General features: G+C 36.5%; 1 protein-coding gene across 1 annotated transcript; it reads left to right on the forward strand.

Annotated features, from left to right (window-relative positions):
* Positions 1–8,439: 8,439 nt before the first annotated feature.
* On the forward strand, positions 8,440–20,313 carry LOC134536853 (eukaryotic translation initiation factor 3 subunit M). Its single transcript, XM_063376876.1, has 7 exons — positions 8,440–8,592; positions 9,064–9,243; positions 9,919–10,013; positions 12,061–12,279; positions 14,880–15,145; positions 16,661–16,804; positions 20,039–20,313. Exons 1-7 carry the CDS (start codon positions 8,548–8,550, stop codon positions 20,239–20,241), a joined length of 1,152 nt encoding a protein of 383 aa, XP_063232946.1. The 5' UTR covers positions 8,440–8,547; the 3' UTR covers positions 20,242–20,313.
* The last annotated feature ends 2,508 nt before the right edge of the window (positions 20,314–22,821 follow it).

Genomic DNA, 22,821 nt, shown 5'->3' on the forward strand with positions numbered 1-22,821 from the left:
AATGAATAGGTTTATGAAATCAATAACGATATGAACTTTAAAAATAGTAATGGGGTGCTAGATATCATTTGTCTTAAATTTTCTATTACTAATTTTAGAATATAGTCATTACGAAAATTTTAAGATATAGTCATTACGAAAATGAAAGAATAGAGCTCCCTAAACTTTAGTTTAACAGAGTTGGGTTGCAATATTCGGCTGTTGGACAAAAAATTTAATTTTTTAATATTTAGTTCATTCAACGATAAAAGAGGTTTTTTTTAATTTTTTTAAACATAAATACTTGTTAGCAGTTGTTATAATTCTAAATTAAAATGTAAATACTTTCTTGACAATACTGGTATAAGATTACCACACTAGGGGAGACCCGGGCATGATGGATAGCCTAACTTGAAGGCTCCATTCCTGTGAATCTTTTAGTCATAGAGACTGATAAACTGCTTTATTTATTAACCCAATACTTACAAAACTAAATACTACAAAACCATTTAGATGAAAAATGAGAAACTTATTTAATCTATGTAAAAATGAAAGTCAGAAAAAAATCCATCTTGCCCATTACCCCTGGGTAAGATGGATAATGGATTCGGGCAAGATGGATAGTTATTTAACCATGTCACTAAAATTGTCAAATGTTACAAAAACTGTCGTTAGCCTTCTACAATGTCATTCTTGGCATAAATCACAATAGTAGGCTCCCACACCTGTGTAGGATGTACACACTTCATGTGCCCAGTCTTGGCAGTCACCACACTGAATCTACTCTCCTTGTCCATCAGAGGCTGCATATGTTTCTGTGCAATCTAAACATCGAGTTTCACCTTCATTTACTTCTTTTTCTACAATAAGTTTTTTTGGTTTTTTTGAATTTGCCTTATCAACTTTTTTAGAAGATGCCTTCTTGATTCGTGCTGTCTGTTGTAGACCCTTAAGATAATAAATTTTTTTGGATTTCCTTTTGTGGGGTGCTTGTAAGGATCTCGGATCGCTGACATTTTCTTTTGCGTTTGTCGTTCCGAGTTGCATACGGCTTGAGCGGCCGCAACTGAAATGGGCTTGTTTTAGAGGAACATGCCTCCATGTCCTCAAAGAACTGCTTGGGTCTGTCTGCAGATCTTGCAACTTGATGCTGGCAACTTGATTCTGGCAAATTGATCCCAGCAACTTGATCCTTGTTTGGAACTGGTTCGTTAAGAAGATGAGGACGATCTGTGACTGTTGCTGGTGCAAAATCTTCTCAGAAAATGTTTCTGTTGAAAGGCCACAATCCAGTTGTTGAAAATCCATGAACAGCATTTTTCGCAGATGCAGATTTTAGAAAAGCTGGAGTGACTAGTCAACCATTTTCTTTCTTGCAATATGAAATATGGTGGAAGGAATTGGCCTGCAGCACTATAGCATCCTACGATAGTGCTCAAAGTCCCTCGTTCTGAGCTAGAGATTACTCCCAACTGTTTTTTGCCAGTCGAGGACAGTATTTTGGGAGGTCTGGTGGTTGTGGTCTGGATTCCTGTCTCGTCTACATTGAACATTGTTGTTGCATTGATATTGTGCTCCTCTAATACGTCATAATATAAATCGTAAAACCGGTTTACTTGTGGCTTGTTGAACCCTCGAGCACGAGCCACTGATGTTGGCTCAGGTTTTCTTAAAGTTATGTCTGGATGTCTCTGTTTAAAACCTTTGAACCAGTCATCTCCTGCACAACCTTTTTTGAATGGATGTTGAATTTTGTTTGCTTCGGCGAATTCAAAATCTAGTTCCACGAATTATTTTTTTGTTAATCCGAAAAAAAACAGAATCCATTTTTAAAATATATTCTTTCAGTTCCAACTCTTGAACTTTAGTGAAAACTGGCTGATACCTCCCCAAAGACTTCACTGCAGTTCCTTTCTTCAGGTGCCGATGCAAGGTACCATAAGGCACTTTGTAGCTCTTTGAAGCATTTAGAATAGTTTCACCAAATTCTTGAACAGCTGCGAGGGCCTCTTCCATGTCCTTCTCTTCCCAGCAGCCACGATCACTTTTGCTTTTATACGTGTACACCATCTGTAAAATTTAAAGATTCGAATAGGTAAACAATGTTGCGCAAGATGGTTTTAATTTGAATATAGCCACATCAGTATAAAAAAGGGTTCACATTTAGGGCCTACAAACTCTTTATGTTAAATTATATAAACAAACTATTAATATTAATATGTATCGGCAGAATTATACTACATTGTTAAAAATATCGATAAATCTTTTGAAAGTTATACCTAAATTGTGCCTTCACATTAAACAAATTCGAGAAGTTAAAAAATCCAATATGACAGGAGTTGATCTATCTTAACTTTTCATTATCCATCTTGCCCAGTAGCGTCACTCGGGAACAAAAAATTTCACTAATAAAAACAATGCAAACGGGACTATTGCGACAACAAGCATTTGAAAGCTTAATAACAAAGGAATATTTTACTCAATATCTTTAAAATATATAGTATAACACTGCGTCAAATAGAAAAGCATTTTGATACATGAAAAATGAAAACATTTACCTTGATATAATTAAAAATCGTCCCAGTCTTATGCAAACACAGCCATGATGGCGACAACTCTTCTGATCAATACAGCAGGACAATGTCTTTTTACAAAAAAATACTAGTTCTGCTATCTAGCGGAATACCTGAGAAATAAATTAAATCCATCATGCCCGGGGTGTCCAACTTGCCCGGGTCTCCCCTATAAGGTTTATTACAATCTCCATTATGTAGAGTACACAATAAAAATGATATTTTATAAAGCTTAATTACCAAATTTAATAAATTAGTCAAATCTTCATCAACTCCTTAGTCTTTGGCATTACAATAGTTAGGTAAATTGTATATTTATATACATTATATCTTATTCCCAAGTATTGTGTTAGCATTGTATTATTGTATTATAATTTTATGTTATAATATAATAATTATATATTAATATTATAGGTTAAGATTATTACAACATAAAATATCCAAAAAATTGTCAATGTAAATTTTTAAAAATACAATTATATCTTCGGATATAACAAATTTCAGAAGCCTATGCAGAATTTAATTTTTGAAAAGGGGAGGGGGGACAGAACCTCTTTTTTCCTGTTTGCTTTCAAATTCTTTAATATTTGTTTGGGGTAATGATAGATATTTATAGATTTTTTTTATTTTTTTTAGGCTTTCTGGGAATTGGGGGGAGTATCCACTATCTCTTCCGTGCGTACACCCTTGACAAAGTGTGACAAACGATTACCCGCTGGTAATTTCTTTAGCACCAAATAGCTTACCATGACAATTTATTGTAATTTGTTAATTTTTAAGTTGGCGGGTTTTATTGGAAATGTTGGCGTTTTTGTGTAATACTAGAATGACTTATACGGGACTCAAACCCATGACTCCTGGCACCATAAAGTCGCGCACATACGACTACATATGCTACCACGGAACAGAGGTAGCTCCAGGGCTGGGCATTTCCATTACTAACGCAAAAATAATATAAAATCTTTGTCATTAAACTGTAGAATTCTATTCGTTATCGTTGCTTAAGGAACAGCACCGTCTATGTGACAAAAAGCAAAATTTTCAGGAGAGCTTGGGTAATAACTTTACGCGCAATGCTGAATCATAGCTGATGTTAGAAAAAAAAATATCATAGCAGCGCATACTGTTGGATTTTCGGCAAATTCACTTCACCAGAAGACGCTAAATGCCTATGTTTCCATGGAGAAACAAAGAACTAATTTTCAAAAATTATGTCAGCCATTGATTTATCTTGGGCAACGTTATATGTAATGTAAGCGTAACTTATTAGAATTTAGTAATGCTAAACTTATCGTTAATTTTTTATTTTAAATTTACAAATAATTTTGCAAAATCAGCGTTGAAATTTGTTGGTTTAAATACTTTTTTTTTTTTTTTTTTTTTTTTTTTTTTTTTTTTTTTTTTTTAATTTTCTGCCTCTTCTCTGGGGTATTCGGTACAATCCCTCTCCAAAATACCAGAAACCCACAAAAAGTAAATGGTCCAGGGCCCAGAAAATTTTGGTCGGCTTCGGTGTGAAGATTGTTTGTTGGCGCCTCGCGCGGAAGCGTACGGAGACACTCAGTGTGCGAACGGCCTCGAAACCGGGCGGCCATGGTCGAGAGCGAGAAATGCCTTCAACTGTAAAAGATGACGCAAAATAGGTAACAACCTGCGCGGCGGTGGACGGGACAGAGACGGAGAAAGGATGTGACCTTCCTGTCTCGCTCTAGCGCTCCTATACCTGCGATCTGAAAACGGGGGCGCTCGATTATTTCAAAGCCATTTCGAACACTTCCTAGGGATCATTTTCCCTGAAGAGGCAAAAAAAACGTGGCTCTTGAGGGGAGAAAAAGGGAAGGGGCCCTCCCTAGACCCAAATTTAATGTTTTATTTTATTTTGTACGTTATATTTGTTAATTTTAATACTTTAATTCATGTGTTTAAACTTATCTTACATCAAAAGTTGTTTGAAACTATTAAATAACGGTATTTGCGTGGTGCGTTTGGAAAACGCGCAAGAATGAATTCGAGTCACTTTGAACGCACTACTCCACCACTTTTTTTTTTTTTTTTTTTAATTAGGAGGAAGCGAGTACAGTGATGTTTTTTTTTCCTACAGTGAAATAAATGCCGTAAAATTAGAACATATTGGATGTATCCGTTCGTTTGTTGAGCAATAACATATCGATTTATAACCAACGCTTTTTTTTATTTGTAACATTTTAGTTATCGGTATATGGCATTTCGTAGGAATAATTTCGTGAATGGAACTGAACGCGCATAAAACGGAAACTTCGCAAAGCCAAAGAGAAACTTTATAGTATTAACGGTTTAATTAATTTTAACAAGATGGCTAATATTTTAATAAAATTTATTGTCGAAAATCGGACTACAGGTACAGATAAAGTTTTTTGACGACTGTGTTGTGTTATGTCACACAAGAAAGTATGACTCAGGCAAAGGCTTCACAAGTAGTAGCGGAAAATACAGAAGGCGTGTTTGTGTGTGCTTGAAAAAAAAAGGGGGGGGGGGGGATATTCCATAGAGTTAATATGAACTAAAAAGTTTTTTTTTTTTAATTATTCTTTTAAAAAAAAAATAGATTATTTTTGTCTAACTAAAAATTAAAACAAAATCTTTAAATGAAAGTAATTAGTCGAACAGCGTTAGAATGAACTGAAACTCTTTGTAATGTAATTTTTTAACTAATATGATTAAGTAATAAACAATACTATTAATTTCAATGAACGAAAACGTTAGGGGTTCTCTTCTTTCATTTTCATAATTACTATTCTAACGAGTCATTAGTGATAGAAAATTTAAGAAACTGATATCAAGCACCACTCGCTTTTCTTCATTATAATTAATAGTTTAATTTATTACTTGATTCTTTTTTAAGCTTTCTTAAAAAATTACATTGTACAGAGTTGCAGTACATTTTAATGCTGTTGAAAAAATTGCTAAAATTTAAAGAATAATTTGCAACACTAGCAACAATTTTCATATCGCTCAAAATGACAAAACTATGTAAAATTTGCAACAAAGTCATCTTGGCAACACTATTAACAATTTGCAACAAATTGCAAAATTCCAACAATGGCAACACTGTCAACAATGGCAGTACTATCGACAATAAATACACATTTAACAATGCACTCACTGTCAACAATTTCCAAACTAAACAATCACAATAATGACAACAATGGCAATACTGGAGACTATGGATCCACATTCAACAGTGCCAACAATGTCAACAATTTGAAAAAGTCTCAACAATGCCAAGACTTAAACAATGGGAAAAATTTGCAAATCTGTGAAAAATTTGCAACACTCAACAATTTTCAACACTCTCAAAAGGAAACACTATCATAAATTTGTCTCATCATTTTGGCAATACTGTAAACATTTTGAAAAACTCTTAAAAATGACAACACTGTCAACAATTACAGTACCATCGACAATGGATACACCTTTAACAATGCCAACAATCTCACCAATTTGCAAAACTCTCAACAACGACAACACTCATCAAAGTGGTGGTTCTGTGAGAGGGACAATGAAAGTGATCGCTCCCCCCCCCCCCCCACACACACACACAAATAAAACACTATAAATTAAAAAAAATTGAGAGGTAACAAAAAAACATATTGTCTCGACCATACCTGATCTTCGAAGTCGATGCAATTTTTTTTTGTAAAAATACATTATTTATCTTTTTTTTTAGTACTGATGTTCTTCCACTGTATGTAATGACGCCCCACCAGGGAATGTGCAACGTTAGTGCAGTGTAGTGTAGTGTAGCTCCGCCAACATGTTGATAGCCGCTCGCGCAGCTATCGACTTCAACACATGTATCACTCCGCCGAGTATGGCTGTATTCTTCCATCTTTATGTAATTTCTAATTTGTTTAGAAGACATGACATTGAGTGACTTGAGAATAAACATTTTTAAGTTCACCATAAGAATATCTCTAATTCTTGGCCTGATTAGTTTCCCATGCTTCGTGTACTTCGCGTTCGAAAGTTACCCCTGGCAGCGAACGCTTCCCGGAGGACAACACAGTCGTCGTTCACCCAGTACCGAGGTCGGACTAAATCGCGCATCATGGAGCTTACACCTTCCCGCCATCACTGATCAACAGCAATAGAATAGGCCTAAGTCATTTAAATCCGTTTGTATCTGTTTCGTGGTCGGCCTCCCTCGACTCAGCCAGACACCGTCAATTGCTTAAATAATCATACTAAGCATCTTCAGAACATATATTGTGATCTATGCAATTTTTGTTGTTTTAATGTGGGCCACGTGTGTGGACCCACCTTCATGTAAAGTGGACTAGCAGTGCGGCTCTAGTTTGTTTCGCCCGCACGGGGCTGCTTTTTGGCTTCATGTGTGAATAAACTGTTATACACTTCATTAATGCAGCGAGCCATGTATCATCTCCGCGAGACACAGGTCTACATGGCCCTCTGCCCAGATTAACACGAGGAGACTGGACATTCCCTCGTTTTACAACCGCATCGCCTAGTGTTTTACATATTAATTTTTAGAAATTTACTGTATTTTTATGTACCACGCCTGTCGCTTGTATTTGTGAACTTAACATCCAGCATCGTACACCATGTCTTAGTGCTCCCTTTGTTAACTCGTAGTAAACGTTACCATATTTTTGTGTACTATGCCTATCACATGAAGTTGTGAACTTAATGTCCGGTACTGTCCACCATGTCGTAGTATATATAATGTTAGAAACCCATGAACTTTGCAGTGTTTTTTTTTTGTACCTTGCCAGTGTGACCCAGTGAACGGTGCTCGCCCTAGATCGGGGGCTCGAGAGATTCGTAACCTACATGTGATCCGAATTACCACGAGTGAGCGGAACACAGTGCATAAAGATGAGTCTACGATTCCCAAAGCAAGCCAGGCTGGGCCAAGGAGAGCATCATGTAAAGAACTTGTGTTACCAATAAACATAGCGTCATAACATCTGTGAGTTTTATTCCATAAATGAAGGCATCCTGAACAGCCATAACAGTTCTGGCAGCTCTACTACCGACGTGCCACTGCCTCTGACCACATGACCGACGTCGACCCCTGAGGACCCTCGTACTCCAGACCATAATCACCCAGTGAGGCAGTGGGACCAACATCACACCATTTAACCTTCCAGTAATCCACCATCCTCAAAAATCAAAGCTGTGTGCACCACTGCTTCATTAGTATATTTAAGTTATAGGGCAGGTTTCATAGTCTTGCTGTAGTTGTTAACTTCGGAAACATTCGAGTCTTCTCCAGAATCTTTGGCTAAACAAAAGGCCTTGAGACTTAATGTCGTTTTAGACTATTTTGACCAGTGATGTTTACTCCAACATTTGTGCAAGCGATTGCTATTTAAAAAAAAAAAAAAAAAAAATTGTTGGCTTTATTTAAAAATATATATTAAAGTTTAGAAAAATTTTTTTTTTAACTCAAGCATTTAGTGTCAAGACGAGCATCTTAATCTCGTTATACAAAAGGCAAACACTGTGCCACTGAGAAACAAATAAAAATCCTACTTACTAAATTTAGGCTATATATCTATTTATTTACCTTCTTTGACCTATGTTACTAATAAATAATATTCAAAAGGTATAAAATATATATATTTTTAAAATTAACTATATTTTCTTAATTTAAAAAAGCCATAAATGTTTTAAATTACTATTATTTGTTTCGTAAAATTTGAGTTAATTTTTTGACAAATAATTGTAACTTATTTAAGTAACCATTTAAATTTTATGCAACATAAAATATGTTTTGATGGATGTCATCAGATGGAATTTATAGCGTCAATATATGATTTTAACAGCCACTGTAGCGCTGCTGTATAGTAGTTCGACCTTAAGTATTTTTTTGACCTTTTTTTATATATATATGTGATGATCATATCTATGTCTCATTCCCTTGTGTTGGTTGTGTTTAGTGTTAACATATGTCTATAAATTAATTTGAAAGAATTTTAATGAACTTTTAGACATGATTGTGGTTCCAGTTTTCATTGAACTATCCCTTGAAGATCAGGTTGATTTTATGCTATTTATATAAATTAAGAAAAGTTTTGTTGCATGATGAATTTTGGAGTTTTTAGGTTATATTAACGCATCTCCAAAACACCACGTTTGTTTTTCGTGGGGAAATATACTTATGTGCGTTCGGAAATTGTTAAAGTTTACCTTTTTCGATTATCTTGCGAGTTTTAAAACATTACATTTTCACGTAGACAGTTGTAAATATTGTGGCTGGGTTTAAGTACATGTGTTTGTGCAATGTAGCTAGCGCCATGTTACAATTATTGAATTAACTTTGTACCTTTTTTCATCACTTTCCTGATTTTCTTTTTTATATTCTAACCTTAATATGTAGGTACCTGTTGTCTTTCTAAAGTTGTAGTTTTTAAGAACATAACCCAATAACAAACTACTGAGTGGCAATTCTTGATTTATTTTACTTTTTTTGTTAAATTTTCAATTTTACGTGTTTTTTTTTTAACAGGCGCAGGAGTTTCGGGCCTATTTCAAGCGTCTCGGGGCAGAAATATCAGAGGAAAAGTCACCCAAAGGCATAGAAGATGACTTACACAAGATAATTGGAGTCTGTGATGCTTGCTTTAAGGAAGCAAATGAAAATGAAATTGAGAGTGTCCTTAATGGCATTGTGTCAATGTTAGTCTTGGTAAGTTTGAGCTTGTAATTGAAAAATTCAGTTATTTATCTATCTAGCAAAGGGTTGCATCTGAGAAAAGAAAAAAAAAATTCTAGCAATCTCTGAAATAATACGTCAACATAATTTGCTTTGTTATTTTGTCAATTTTTATTTTATTTTTTAAATTAAAGTTCTACAGAATGATATTTTGCATGTCCTATCCAAGTATGTATTGAAAAGAGAAATATTTCTACGATATTCCATTCCCATATTAATCTGTATTTTTAATGGTCTAAAAAGTGATAATGGCAGTATTTGTATCTCCGAACTTAATCAAATTTTGTTTTCAATTTTAAATTTAAATTCACAATGTAAAATATTTATGTAACTATAATTTTGCAGTAAGCAGTCGTATGCAGGTTTGTTTAACTTCGTAAATTATTATTAAATATTCTCAATGAAAATTTAACTTGTACGGCGTTACGAGGTATGCATAGTGTTACAAACCAGTAAAGATGTTGAAGCTATAAGTTTTGGTTTTTTGCCTGGCTGTGAAATTTGTTTTATAGAAGCAAATGAAGTTGCTATCTAAATCAGCAATTATTATTATTATTATTATTATTTTTAATAGCTGTCAGCTCTTTTGACATCTAGAAGATAAGGAGTTAACCGCAGTTGCAATAAAGTTTTTCCAATATTTCCCAGATACCTGTCGAGCGAGCTGAGAACCTCATCCTTGCCTTCTGTGAGAAATTAACAAAGGCGTCCGGCTACAAGCTTGGGCTGGTGGCTTTGAGGGTGTAAGTAATTATGCATCTCGTTTTTTAGAAAGCTATAAAGGGTTTATTTTCTTGGTAAATATGTAGTTTGGCGGTATTTGCGAGAAAAAAATGTTAAAAATCCGGAAATACTTTTATTATATGCTCTTTAACTTCCTCTTTTCATTAAACCCGGCGGAGATAAGAAATTCCAAATACTCAAGGAGATATTGTCGTTCTTATTTTGCAATACAAGTCCTGTGCAACCATTCGACCGACGCAATTTTTTTATTTTGCAGTGTGTTTGTGAATGCCTAATTAATTAAAATGGTCGATTAGGTCAGGTTAGTTACATTATAAATACTTTCAAACAAAGCGGACATTAAAAATAATGTGAATTAATTTTAATGGTTGTTTAGTTTTAAAGTATTTATAATATAACTGACCTGACCAAACAAACCGGGACAAGGATGAACAGTAGGAACTTAGTAATTTTTTTTTTTACTTATTACTTGCGCAACAATATCCAAATAACAAATAAAACATTAGAATTTGAAACGTTAAAAACTAATCTAAGTTAGAGGCGGGTACAATTAATTTGCCATTAGTAGAAAATGACGTAGTCGTTCACCTACGTCGCGAGAAAAAAAATCATACTCCTAAACAAGAAACAATGTTGAATGCTGCATGAATGCACAGGTATTGTGATGAAATTAAAAAATTCTATAGCTCCTAAAGTATTTGGAATTTATTATCTCCGCCGGGTTTAATGAAAAGAGGAAGTTAAATAGCATAGAATAAAAGTATTATTGGAATTTTTAAATTTTTTTTAACAAATATCACCCAACTATGAAAATTAAAAAAATTCGATATCTCCTAAGGTATTTTCGGATTTTTAATTTTTTTTTTTTCGCAAATACCGCTAAACTACATATTTACTTTTTTTTTTTTTTTAAATTTCTCATTATTTATAATAGTTACTGGCTATTTCTATAAATTTGTAATCCTTAATTTTCCACCATGAAATTGGTTGGAATATGAAAGCTGATGGATGATGGAGTCGCCCGGGCACAGACGTAGCTGGAGTGAGAGATCTGTTGGGTCCGGATCCCTTCCTTCCAAGATCAGAAGAAAAAACAAGCGAAGACAGAATAAGAAAATCATAGTAAATTAGCTTCTTAACACATTATTTTATGCTTATTGTGATACTTAACGGGCTGCAATAATGTATTTCGTCCCCATCACAGCCTGACATGCTTCATACACAGAAGCGGCAGGAATTGTTTTCCCAAGTACCTAGTCTGTATGTAATAACATAGTATACGTGTATTTATGTCTTGTTTTAAAGAAATCGTCAAATCATTGACTTAAGAACCAAGTATTTAAACAATTAAAATTTAAAAAAAAAAAACAAATATTAAATGTTTAGTTTCTTCAAGCAAAATGGTGACTTAAATTTGTACTTGTTAAGGTTGGAGTTTTCAAAGTTTGCTATTCTGTGTGATTTTGTTTTAGTTGTGAGACAGTAAATTTTCTTTAAAAATTTCAGTTATAGAGTAAAGTTAACATTTAAATTAACATAACTTTTTGATTGGGGTGCCCTCCTTGACCATCTTTTTATTTCCAATTGTTATTCTTCTAAAATCAATTGTAAATACATCTTAGATAATACTGGTTTAAGAGTCCCCCAGTATCATAGTCGACTTACATCTACTTTCTGTACAATCAAGAGAAAAAAATGATATTATTTTTAGATTAATAAGCAATTATAATAGTTTAGACCCAATAGTAACAAGCTTAGCCAATTAGTAAATTATTTTAGTAGCACTTCAAGCCAATTCAATCAACTGTGTATTCTTAATCCACATAATTTTCTGTATTTTTGAATTTATTAATTATTTTTTATTATTATTATTATATTTTTTGTTTGTTTTGTGTCCTTTGTCTGTGGTGTATCTTGTGTATTGTGTGTGTGTTTTTTTTTGTATCGTGCACACCCCTGTAATCTCTCCTCAGAGTGTTGGTGTGCATGTCACAATTTATAAATAAATAAATAAATAAAAATAACAGTGCGATGGTTGGGGCGCAGGGGCTGGCTGATGTTCCAGTCGCTGGACGAGCACTCGTCGATGCGCTACCACGTGTACTACCACCTGGTGCAGGTGGCCCGCCAGGTGGACCAGGTTCACGCCGTCTTCAAGGACGTGGACCGCCTGCGGCAGCAGTTCTCCGCCTGCCCCCCCTCCAACGAGCAGATGCAGAAGCTGCTGCGTCTGCTGCACGAGGTGCTGGTCAGCAGCAAGAAGAGGTACCGTCCTCCTCCTTGCGACGACGCTTCCGGCAGCGCGAGGCTCCTCTTTGTCGTGTGCTTGCGGGGGAAAAACCTCCACCTCACTTTCAATACTTGATAATCAGGGACGAGATTATATCGTTGAATTTCTACAAAGCCGGATGCTTCCGGCAGCGTGGTCAGAACCCCCCCCCCCCCTTTCCAGGAGGCTCTTCTTTGTCATGTGCTTGCGGGGGAAAAACCCCTCACTTTCAATACTTGATAATCAAGGACGAGATTACATAGTGAATTTCTATAAAGCAGAAATAACACCGACGATACACCCTATAACTCCGAAATGCAAGTCAACGCACCATAGAGCACCAAAATGTGTATTTATTTAAAAACTCAAAACTCAAGTTACAAAATCTTAATCCTTTTCATGTATTAAAATTCGATGAATTTTAATTATTTACCATGAGGCTAGTAACAAAATGTACGTGTTAATTGGATTGGAAAACATTTTGCTACTGCAACTGTTGCATGTAACAAATTTTTACATTACGCCGTTGGTACACCTTTCAAGCGCAACATATGCTTGCTGATTTATTTTTATTTTTTTCCCAGTAGCTAGACATGATTATAACAAATCATTTTATTGTTAAGCATGTATCAGTCAAAATGACATTGTTTTGTTGAAGTATCATTGAACAAGGAAGTGTGGTATTTGTTGAAAATTGTGCTACCTTTATGAATAAACAGAGTTCACAAAAAATAAAAAACAATAACACCAATAGAGAGAGATGCTTTGTAGGTGTGTACAAACTTAAAAAAAAAAAATCGAATTAAAGAGGCATTGCAACGCATGCCGAGCATCAGCTAGTACAATATAAAAGGCATATGCAAGGGTCTGTTTGAATTTTCACATTTGTTACATGTTTCAATTCTAAAATTAATAAAAATTATTGTAATCATGTAAAAGAAATGTCTGGTAACACTGTAACATTTCAAAAAATTTTTTGGAACCCTCAGTTACATACCTATACTGTAAGATATTTTAAAAATTTAGTAAGGGAAATTGTAAATACAGTAGAATCCTGCCGATGCGACCCCCCTCTGATGCGTCCATTCCATTTATACGACCGTTTTTTGAGAAACCGTGAAAAATTTAAGCAGAGAAAGTCGAAAATTTGAGTAAAATCTGCTGAAAAACATGTCTGTTACACTTTGTTGGGCGCTATGTGTTCACGTTTATCTTGGCGAGGGCTGTACTGTAAGCAGGCAGGCATACAAAAGACGGCTAAAAATAGATACCACCCCTCTAGACTGTCCACGCGGCAGTGTCTAGCCGAGCTCGGCGCTTTCATTATCGCACGAAAAGCCTTCTCAGCTGTCATGAAATCTTACCCGCCCGGCGGCTTGACGTCATACGTGACGTGACGCTTGCCTCTCCCATCCCCTGCTAATTCTTCAAGGCTCATCCCTCCCAGAGCCACAAACCATGTAAAAACAACCCCCCCCCCCCCCCCCCTCCTTTTCCAACTAACATTTCAACACATTCCCTCCCTTATTTCAACCTTCTGCGTGAGAAACTGTCAGCGTGTTTTTTTTTTTTTTATTACGCTGCGAAGGGACGTGGAAAAGATAATTGCTTGAGCTGTCAAAATAAACATCGCTGACGGCAGGGCGGGGAGCGCATCCTGTCGGTCGGTCGCTGTGATTATCTACTCGAAAAACATGTCACAGCATTTCAGGATAGCATTGTTCTTATATCTTTCGTTTATAGCCAAATGTTTTCTACCTGATCCACACAAGTTCCTTCGCCACGTTTTGAACGAAAATAACAACCAGCCGGCTAGCATAGCCGAACTCGCGTGACACGAATTCATAGAGCGCGAGTATTTTATGTATTTGAATATTTGGGGGGGGGGGGGGGGGGTAAAATTGGCCCGAATTCTCTATTGCGACCATTCCGTTTATAAGTCAGTTTTTCCAGGAACCGTGAGAGGTCGCATCAGCGGGATTCTACTGTATTGAAAAATTTATAAATTTCATTTTTTTTTTTTTTATGTGACGTCTAAAAAGTCGATGAACGCCGGCTGCACGCATGAAAAAGTGTCCCGTTGTGCACATTGTTCCGTTAGGCTGTGTCCCGTTCTGTTACGCTGTGTCCTGTTATGCACATTGTTCCATTACGCTGTGTCCCGTTACGCTCATTGTACGCTTGCGCCGCATCTATCTCTCTTCCACTCGACTGTTAATAAAGTGAAGTGAAAAGTTAATGTGGTTTTCATTGCTTATTACAACAACAATTTCAACAATAAAGGTTAATATTATTCTTGCATTTCAAAAAATCTGATTACTAGTATGATTTCAAGTATTTATTTATTCTTTCATTACTAATAAAATAAAAATGATTCAATTTCATTCATGAAAGTATGCAATCATTTCGTCAATGTTTATGTTGCGACGTCGTCACGTTAAACTATCGTCCGTAAACCGACTTGCAGACAACCAATTATAATTTTTTTTTTTTTCAAAATTTGTAACACTTTGAGACCGCTAGCAGCAGTAGCACTAGCACTAGCAGTAGTAGCACCGCGGGAGTAACAAGGCGCCGGGTGTGTTCTGGCGTGCAGCGAGCAGGCCGCCAGGGTGATGGTGGAGCTGCTGGGCACGTACACGGCGGAGAACGCGTCGCAGGCGCGCGAGGACGCCCAGCGCTGCATCATGGCCGCCCTCGAGGACCCGGGCACCTTCCTGCTCGACCCCCTGCTGGCCCTGAAGCCGGTGCGCTTCCTCGAGGGCGAGCTCATCCACGACCTGCTGTCCGTGTTCGTGTCGGAGAAGCTGCCCGCCTACCTCGACTTCTACCGGGACCACAAGGAGTACGTGCACTCGCTCGGTACGTGTGGGCGTCGCCCCCCGCCCTCCCCCTCCCGCAGTCCGTCGCTGATCCACGACCTGCTGTCCGTGTTCGTGTCGGAGAAGCTGCCCGCCTACCTCGACTTCTACCGCGACCACAAGGAGTACGTGCACTCGCTCGGTACGTGTGGGCGTCGCCTCCCCTCCCTCCCCCTCCCGCAGTCCGTCACTGCTGTGTCTCGTCGCTCCAACATTTTCAACTTTCCTTTACTGTCTGAAGAGGCTCTGCTTTACAGCCAGCAAGATAAGTATCAAGCCTGTGGCATTATCACAGCGCAACAAAAAAGGTTAACGAAAAGAAGAGCATGGTTTAGCTATGAGCTATAAATAGGGGCAAGATTATACGGTGAATTGCGATGAAACCAAAATAACCCTGCAAAGCCATGCAGTACACACCATTTAACACCGATACGCAAGTTGATATACACCTTTTTCGTACCGAAATTAAAATAAAAATTATGAAAATAATAAGCAATTCGACAATACTTTACTTAAAAATACAAATATTTAATTTTTTTGTGATGGTTGATTCACTGGATGTAATTTAGTTAGCATGAATTTTGTGCAAAAATATAGGAACTATACAGATTAAAAAAATTAATATAATATTGTTTGATCTTGCATCTCTTTTGTTAGTTACATTTTTTTTTTTTACATAAATGACATTGGCAAATATGTGTATGAAATTTTTTTCTGAGGACATATTTCTGTTCTAGACATGCTTATTGTTATTACTAATGGTAATGAGTTTATTGTATAAGTGCATCTTGACTGTGTTAATGAAAATAAAGCTATTTAGGTGAAATAAGAACTAAAAAATATTTCAGTATCATATTTTTATGAAAGAAAAAATTTTACAAATAAAAACGATAACACCAAAATTTCCTGTTTTAAAAATGAAATTGACCAAAAAATAAAACCATAAAATCTTGTCCCCCATCCATAAAAACACATCTAATAGCAGGAGCTCACAATGACACGTTTGCATACTTGCACACAAGCATACTTTTGCTCTCAAATACTTGCAGATATTTGTTTTCACTCACCTGTACGCTAATATACTTTCACACATTTGTGTCCCCTACAATTTTCCTATCCCTCTATCTGTAAAGTTTCACTTGTAGCATGCTTGGAAGACTTGTACTTTAAAAAAAAAAAAAAATAATTTTTGTAATGTTTGTGTGTATATACACTTAATTTTTTCTGTACCCCTGGTGAAGACCAATGTGTGGTAAATAATTTCAGTGATTTTTGTTTTATTTTGCTTTATTCTCCTCCCCTCCCTCCCCAGGTATTTTTTAATGTACCTTTTTATTAGCACCTTTGATATGTAGCTTCTTTTTGTAAAACATAATTGTAGATTTACTGCAATGTGTTTATTGAGGAATGTATGCAGAAGTTGTCTATATAAAAAAAAAATATTGATCGTAAAATGCAATAGTTCAGCGCTGGTAGTTGAGACACGTCTGAATGAACGGCGTGTGTTGTGTTGAAGGCCTGAACCACGAGCAGAACATGAAGAAGATGCGTCTACTGACGTTCATGCAGCTGGCGGAGGGAAACTCCGAGATGACGTTCGACACGGTCCAGCAGGAGCTGCAGCTCGAAGAAGATGAGGTCGAGTCCTTCATCATCGATGGTGAGGCACAGTTTTCAGAAGGAAAAATCAAGTTTTGTTTCGATTCTGATTCCACTCTTTCCATATTCCGTTTATAGTGTTGGTTGGATGTTGGTTCTGGAACCGAAACTGGTCGATACTTGCCCCACAGTAAAATCTTGAAGTTTCGAGTACAGATAATAACCCCGTTGTTAGCACCCTGTTTATTACGACCACCTCTATTACAACCCCTTTACAAGTAACCGCTAAAAAGTGAAAAATTTAAATGAAATTGGCCAAACATCCGTTTCAAAGCATGTTGCACCACCTCAGTTCTCTTGGTGACTGCTGTTCTTCATATAGCGCAGAAGACACTTTATTTATCCTGGCTTTATTACTTTTTGTTGATGACCTATTACTTTTTTTTTTTTTTTACCCAGATTAGGTTGCACGTTAGAACTGATTTTGTGAACATCTGTTGACAACCCGGTGGTCCAAAAAAAATATGCTTTTCCTTGGGTATCTCTTATTTTTGGAAGATGTCTGCTATTAAACCAAATGTATATTTAATTTTTAAAATTTGTAAATTTTTTGCAAGAGACGGCAAAACACAGACTTGGTGCGAAAAAAAAATGCCATATTACGAGCCCCTCCCCCTATTCCCGGGAATCAAATGGGATAATAACATTGGGGTTTTACTATTAATTTTAGTTTCACAAGAAAGCTTTGAAAACAGATTTTTATAATAGTAGGTTGTTTGGTTAAGATTATGGTTCTCTTAGTTTCATTGCTCTATCTGCGATATGATTAAGGTAGAAATAAAAAAAAAATATGAATTTTTTTTAAATCATGAAGCAATAATATAGTACTTTATAGCATTTTTTTTTTACAAAAAGTTTCATTATCTTAGTAAATTTACACCACCCTGACATCAAAGAAAGGTTTCTCATCCTTCTATAAAAAAGTATGCTTTTGCCAAAAGTTATATACAATAGGTCTTTAATCAAACATAAATATAGTTTTTTTTAGAGAAATAACAAGTCTGGAAATATAATCACTAGAAAACAGGAGACTCTACTGAAAAGAAAACTGAGGGTTAACGATCAACTAACAGCAGAACCAACCTACAAAAAATTTGCTAAACTATCACTATGAAGAGTTTATGCTAGACACTTGACTCTACATAATAATCAACAACAATTATTTCTATACAGTAACGAGAAATGCATCCACCAAGTAATTTAAAAATCCCTCAGGTTTGCAAACCTTTTAAATAATTATAAAGCAAACTAAGTTTCAGTATTCATATTTATGTAATTACTTACTACACATGACCGATATTTATTGTAGGAAACGCTGATTTTGAGACGTCCTTAAGTTTCTCTGTTTTCGTAATAAATACATACCACTCCAGAGTTATGTAACTGGATGTCTAAATGCGTAATGTTTGCTGAAAGTCCGTAATACTTGGCAGCGCCGAATGCCGGGTTGAAAGCCTTCCACTGCGCACATCTTAGACCTGGCTCGTGAGAACGTGTCGAGACCAGGGGCGCAACAAATAAATTTCCGGGGGGGGGGGGGGGGGGGGGGGGGTCCGGGGTTCCCCCCTACCACGGGGAAAAAAATTTGTATTTCAAGGTGGAAAATGGTGCCATTTAAGCAGTTTTTGTTATCTAAATATTAGAGATGTACGAACCTGCAAATTTTTAAGTCGAGTCGATTCGAGTCTGAATTTTTATTTGAATCTTTGACACTTAAGTCGAGCTTGAATATTTGCACTTTATTGCTAAGAGTCCTTAGATGGTTGTCTTGTTACATCATGGCCCACTTAATCAAATATATTTAAAATACAAGTATTAATACAAATAATTCATTTAGGTTAAATTCTTAACTGATATAATACAATTCAATAATTGAGGTATAGAGCATAAAATAAAAGTATTTTCGAAATTTTTAAATTTTATTTAACAAATATCGCCCAACTGTGAAAATTAAAAAATTCGATATCTCCTAAAGTATTTGAAATTTCTTATATCCGCCGGCTTTAATGAAAAGAGGAATTTAAAGAGCATATAATAAAAGTATTATCAGATTTTTAACATTTTTTTTTCCGCAAATACCGCTCAACTACATATTTACCTTATTTTGAACCGAACGAGTTAGCTGCGGCCTGTAGCATTCACGAGTCAATAAAAAACATTGAATATAATTTAGGCTTGTTGGCGCGAAGGTTAGGGTAAGTTTCACACATCATTAGAACATTTTTGAAAAATTTCACTTATGGGAAGTGTAAGGCCGTGCTACAATTGGCGCAACATTACAATAAACGTTCCCATAACAAATATAATACATTTAAAGATTATTGCTACAACACTAACGCCGTTACGTTGCCGGCCAATCGCAAGCTGGCACTTCCAACCAATACATGCTTTTGTATTTGTATTGAATAGTTACACTTTATAAAATACTTTATACTTCATAATTAATTTTAACTTGCCACTTAACTTGGATAGCAAACAATTATACAAAATGCAATCTCGCCGAACGTAATAGTGTAAACAAACACGGAAAAAAAATTCATGTTCGCCAACCTATACTTCCTAAAATTAGTGGAGCAAAGTTTTTTTTAAATGCCATTTCGTGATTGGTGGCGTATCAGTCGCAAACATGCGCACAAATATAACGCTACTGTTAATTTATTATTGTACGTTGCGCCGATTGTAGCACGGATTTACTAAAAAAAAAAGTAATATTTCTGCCGATATTATGATTATAAAATTTAATTCGTGTTTTGTTTATTAAAAATGTGTTCGTCTTCTTTGCTATGTGGTCACACCTGTTAAGTTGGCAATATGTAAAACTAAAATATAAATAATATGGCCGATTGTCGTCATTGTTTGTAAGTACGTGTTTCGGTCTTACGTACGTAATTTTTAGTGTCGGCCGAAGTCACGTAAGGAGATATTAAGAATTTATTGTAGCTCAATTTTATTATATTTTATCATAGAGTTTTACCCGAATTTCCTTTCGAGTTTCGCCCCGTCGAGTAAAATAAACTCGAATGCCGAGCCGAGCCGATGCTACTCGCTCTACTCGACTCGACTTTTCGAGTCTCGGCCCATCACTACTAAATATTGATTACACGTCACTTTCTTTGCCCCCGTTTGCCCCCCCACCAATTCAAGGTTTCAGAGAGAGAGGGGGGGGGAAATACCCTTGCCCCCCCTGGTCGAGACGGTGAGTGAGGGAGCGCGTGTGTGTGTGTGTGCGTTGCAGTGCTGAAGACGAAGCTGGTGCGCGCACGCATGGACCAGGCGGCCCGGAAGGTGCACGTGTCGAGCACCATGCACCGCACGTTCGGGCGCGCCCAGTGGCAGCAGCTGCGAGACCTCCTGCTGTCGTGGCGGGGCAACCTGCAGGGGACGCAGGAGGCTATGAAGAGCGTGGCCACTCGCATCGAGCTCGGCGCTCAGCAGTGACGGCCCGGCTGGCGTCTCGCGACCAGCGCTGTCCTCTCGATCTTCTTGATTACAAGATCATTCGCCCTACAATTGTTTTTTTTTTTTTATTATTTCATCCAAACAGGGCCGCAACTAGAGTCTCTGGAACCCGGGGCATGAATGGATTCATGCGCGCCCCCCCTCCCCCTCTTTTTTTTGCACATACCACACCAATAAAGCAGGGGGTCCGGGGGCCCTCCCACAGAAAAATGTTGCTATTTAAGGATTTTCCATACATGAACCCACTATGTCCATAAAGTAGTCCGTATAATCACTAGACTTGTTCATTAAATATGTTGAGACGTTATATTGTAAATCAAATCAGACATTCCTGGCATGCAAGTTAAAAAACATTTTACCAGTTGTAGTAGGAATTACAATGCAAGCGATTTCGGCGCCCCCACAACTTTGCGCCCGGGGCGTATGCCCCACTTGCTCCCCCCTAGTTGCGGCCCTGCATCCAAAGGTCCTGAAATCATTTTGTCGCCTGAGAATTGGAGTGTTCTACATCCGTTGAAGTCGGAACTGAGATGTAAGCATTTGAAAGTTCAAACAACTATGTATATCATGACACAGAACAAAATAATATTGGTCTTGTAATTAAGAACAAAACATTTTTATGTGCGTAGACGTGTGTATGGATGTAGTACAAATGAATAATAATGTTAATTTTGTGTCCATAGCATAAAAAACCTAAAAAGTGGACATAGAACACTCCATTACTCAGGCAGCGATCTGTTGTAAAGGCTGTCCTACACAAGTTGATTTTTATCTCATCTCGTCAACGTCATCACTATTGCTTTTCCCCTAAAATAATCCATTCAAAATTTTCCTTTTAGGATAAATTTCTAGGACAAATGCCAGCTATCCTTCCTCCCGTCTGATGACTCACCGTTTCATATGTGCTATAGTTGCAGCCTGGCAATGGAAAATTGTGTTGGGCATTAACATATGTTCATTTACTAAACACTTTTATATTTCATACTATAATTACTGCCCAGCTTCAAACTTTGTATCATAGATGTTTCGTATGAGAGAGATTTGTGTGGTATTTAACTATAAATTAACAAATGTGTGGTCTTGGCATTTTGTAGATATCACGTCTGGTAATGAGGGTTGATATGAGAATGTAGCATTGATGAAATAATGGGTGGAGGAAAAGGAAAAGTACCCCTGATGAAACCTGTCGACTCACTCCAACAGCCTGCCTTGTTTCTACTTCTGAAAAATCCTATTTTTAACCTGGATTGCATTGGTGGGAGGAAAGTTACCCGACCAAAGAACTGCTGTGGTTCCAATTAAAGTGCCCTGGTACTTTTTTTTTTTAATTTCACTTTTCAGTTTTTCACCGATGTTACAGTTTCATAAAAATGGCCTTCTAGTTTTTTGTTTTTTTTTCCCCCTTGGTAAAGTTATAAACTCATGATATAGATGAGCCCAATATTTTTCATCAAACACCCAAGCTTAAAATTTCTACCAAATTTTAAGGTCGAGCAACCAGAAGTGTCAACCCCAAATCAAATGGCAGATATGTCAAAACAGAGAAAACTGGATCCATGGCACATACGTCAACTTCACCAGTGTACTGAAATGAAAAGGTTACGAAGTATAAAATATTATTCATGCACATCTTTGGGAAATACATTTTAAAAAATGCTGGCATAAGACAGAAAAAAATTAGACCAATATGAAAAAAAAAATTTATTGAACTTTCTTAAGAGTACAATTTCACTGGTGCATTTAGAACACTGATCAAACTCTACAAAAATACAGTCTTAACAAACACATTCAACAAAATAATGAACACAAATACCTTTCAATACTCCACTCCACCAAACCATTTCCCGTGCGCAGTCGCTAAAAACCTTAATCATATTTTGTCTTTTTTTATTATTAGTTTTTACTGTAGAACTCCCAAGTTGGTAACTGCATACTTTTTGTTAGAAACATAGGCACATGCAAACCAATTACACTCACAAAAGTGCACAAAAAAAAAATTAAAGACCCTAAATTAGCAAGCTGGTTGAATCTTTAAAATCAGAAGCTTGACATCCAAAATTTCACTACACTTAAACAATTATAATGTACTTAAAGCGCAGTTAGCTCCCAGATGCTTTTAGTAATGTGTGGCAAGTTAATAGGCCAAGTAAATTCACACTCATATCATAGGCTGGTGCACGAGGCATTGTGTAATTGAACAGCTCTTAGGCATTTAGTAACACCTGGAAGGTGGCTATGTGAATGCAGTGTTAAAGTGCCATCAACGCACAAAAAGCATCAAGTGTGGCATTACCAATAAAAAGCCAATCCGGAAGCGAAAGGAAAAAAAAACCTCCAGTAATTGTACTGTGGATCTTATTTTCTGCTGAAACACACTGGAACATTATTCAGACACCTTGTTCCATAAAAGAAAATTGTTTGAAGACGTTTCTGAAAGGTAAGAAGTATACCTAATTTTGCTTGCGATTACAGCCCACACCATAAATGGCACTTGTTTTTTTTAGTAGGGGTGCATGAGTAGTACATTTTAATGATAAGTCTTGCAAAAAAAAAATCTAC

This window comes from Bacillus rossius, chromosome 11, assembly GCF_032445375.1.
Source record: "Bacillus rossius redtenbacheri isolate Brsri chromosome 11, Brsri_v3, whole genome shotgun sequence".
Taxonomy (NCBI): Eukaryota; Metazoa; Arthropoda; class Insecta; order Phasmatodea; family Bacillidae; genus Bacillus; species Bacillus rossius.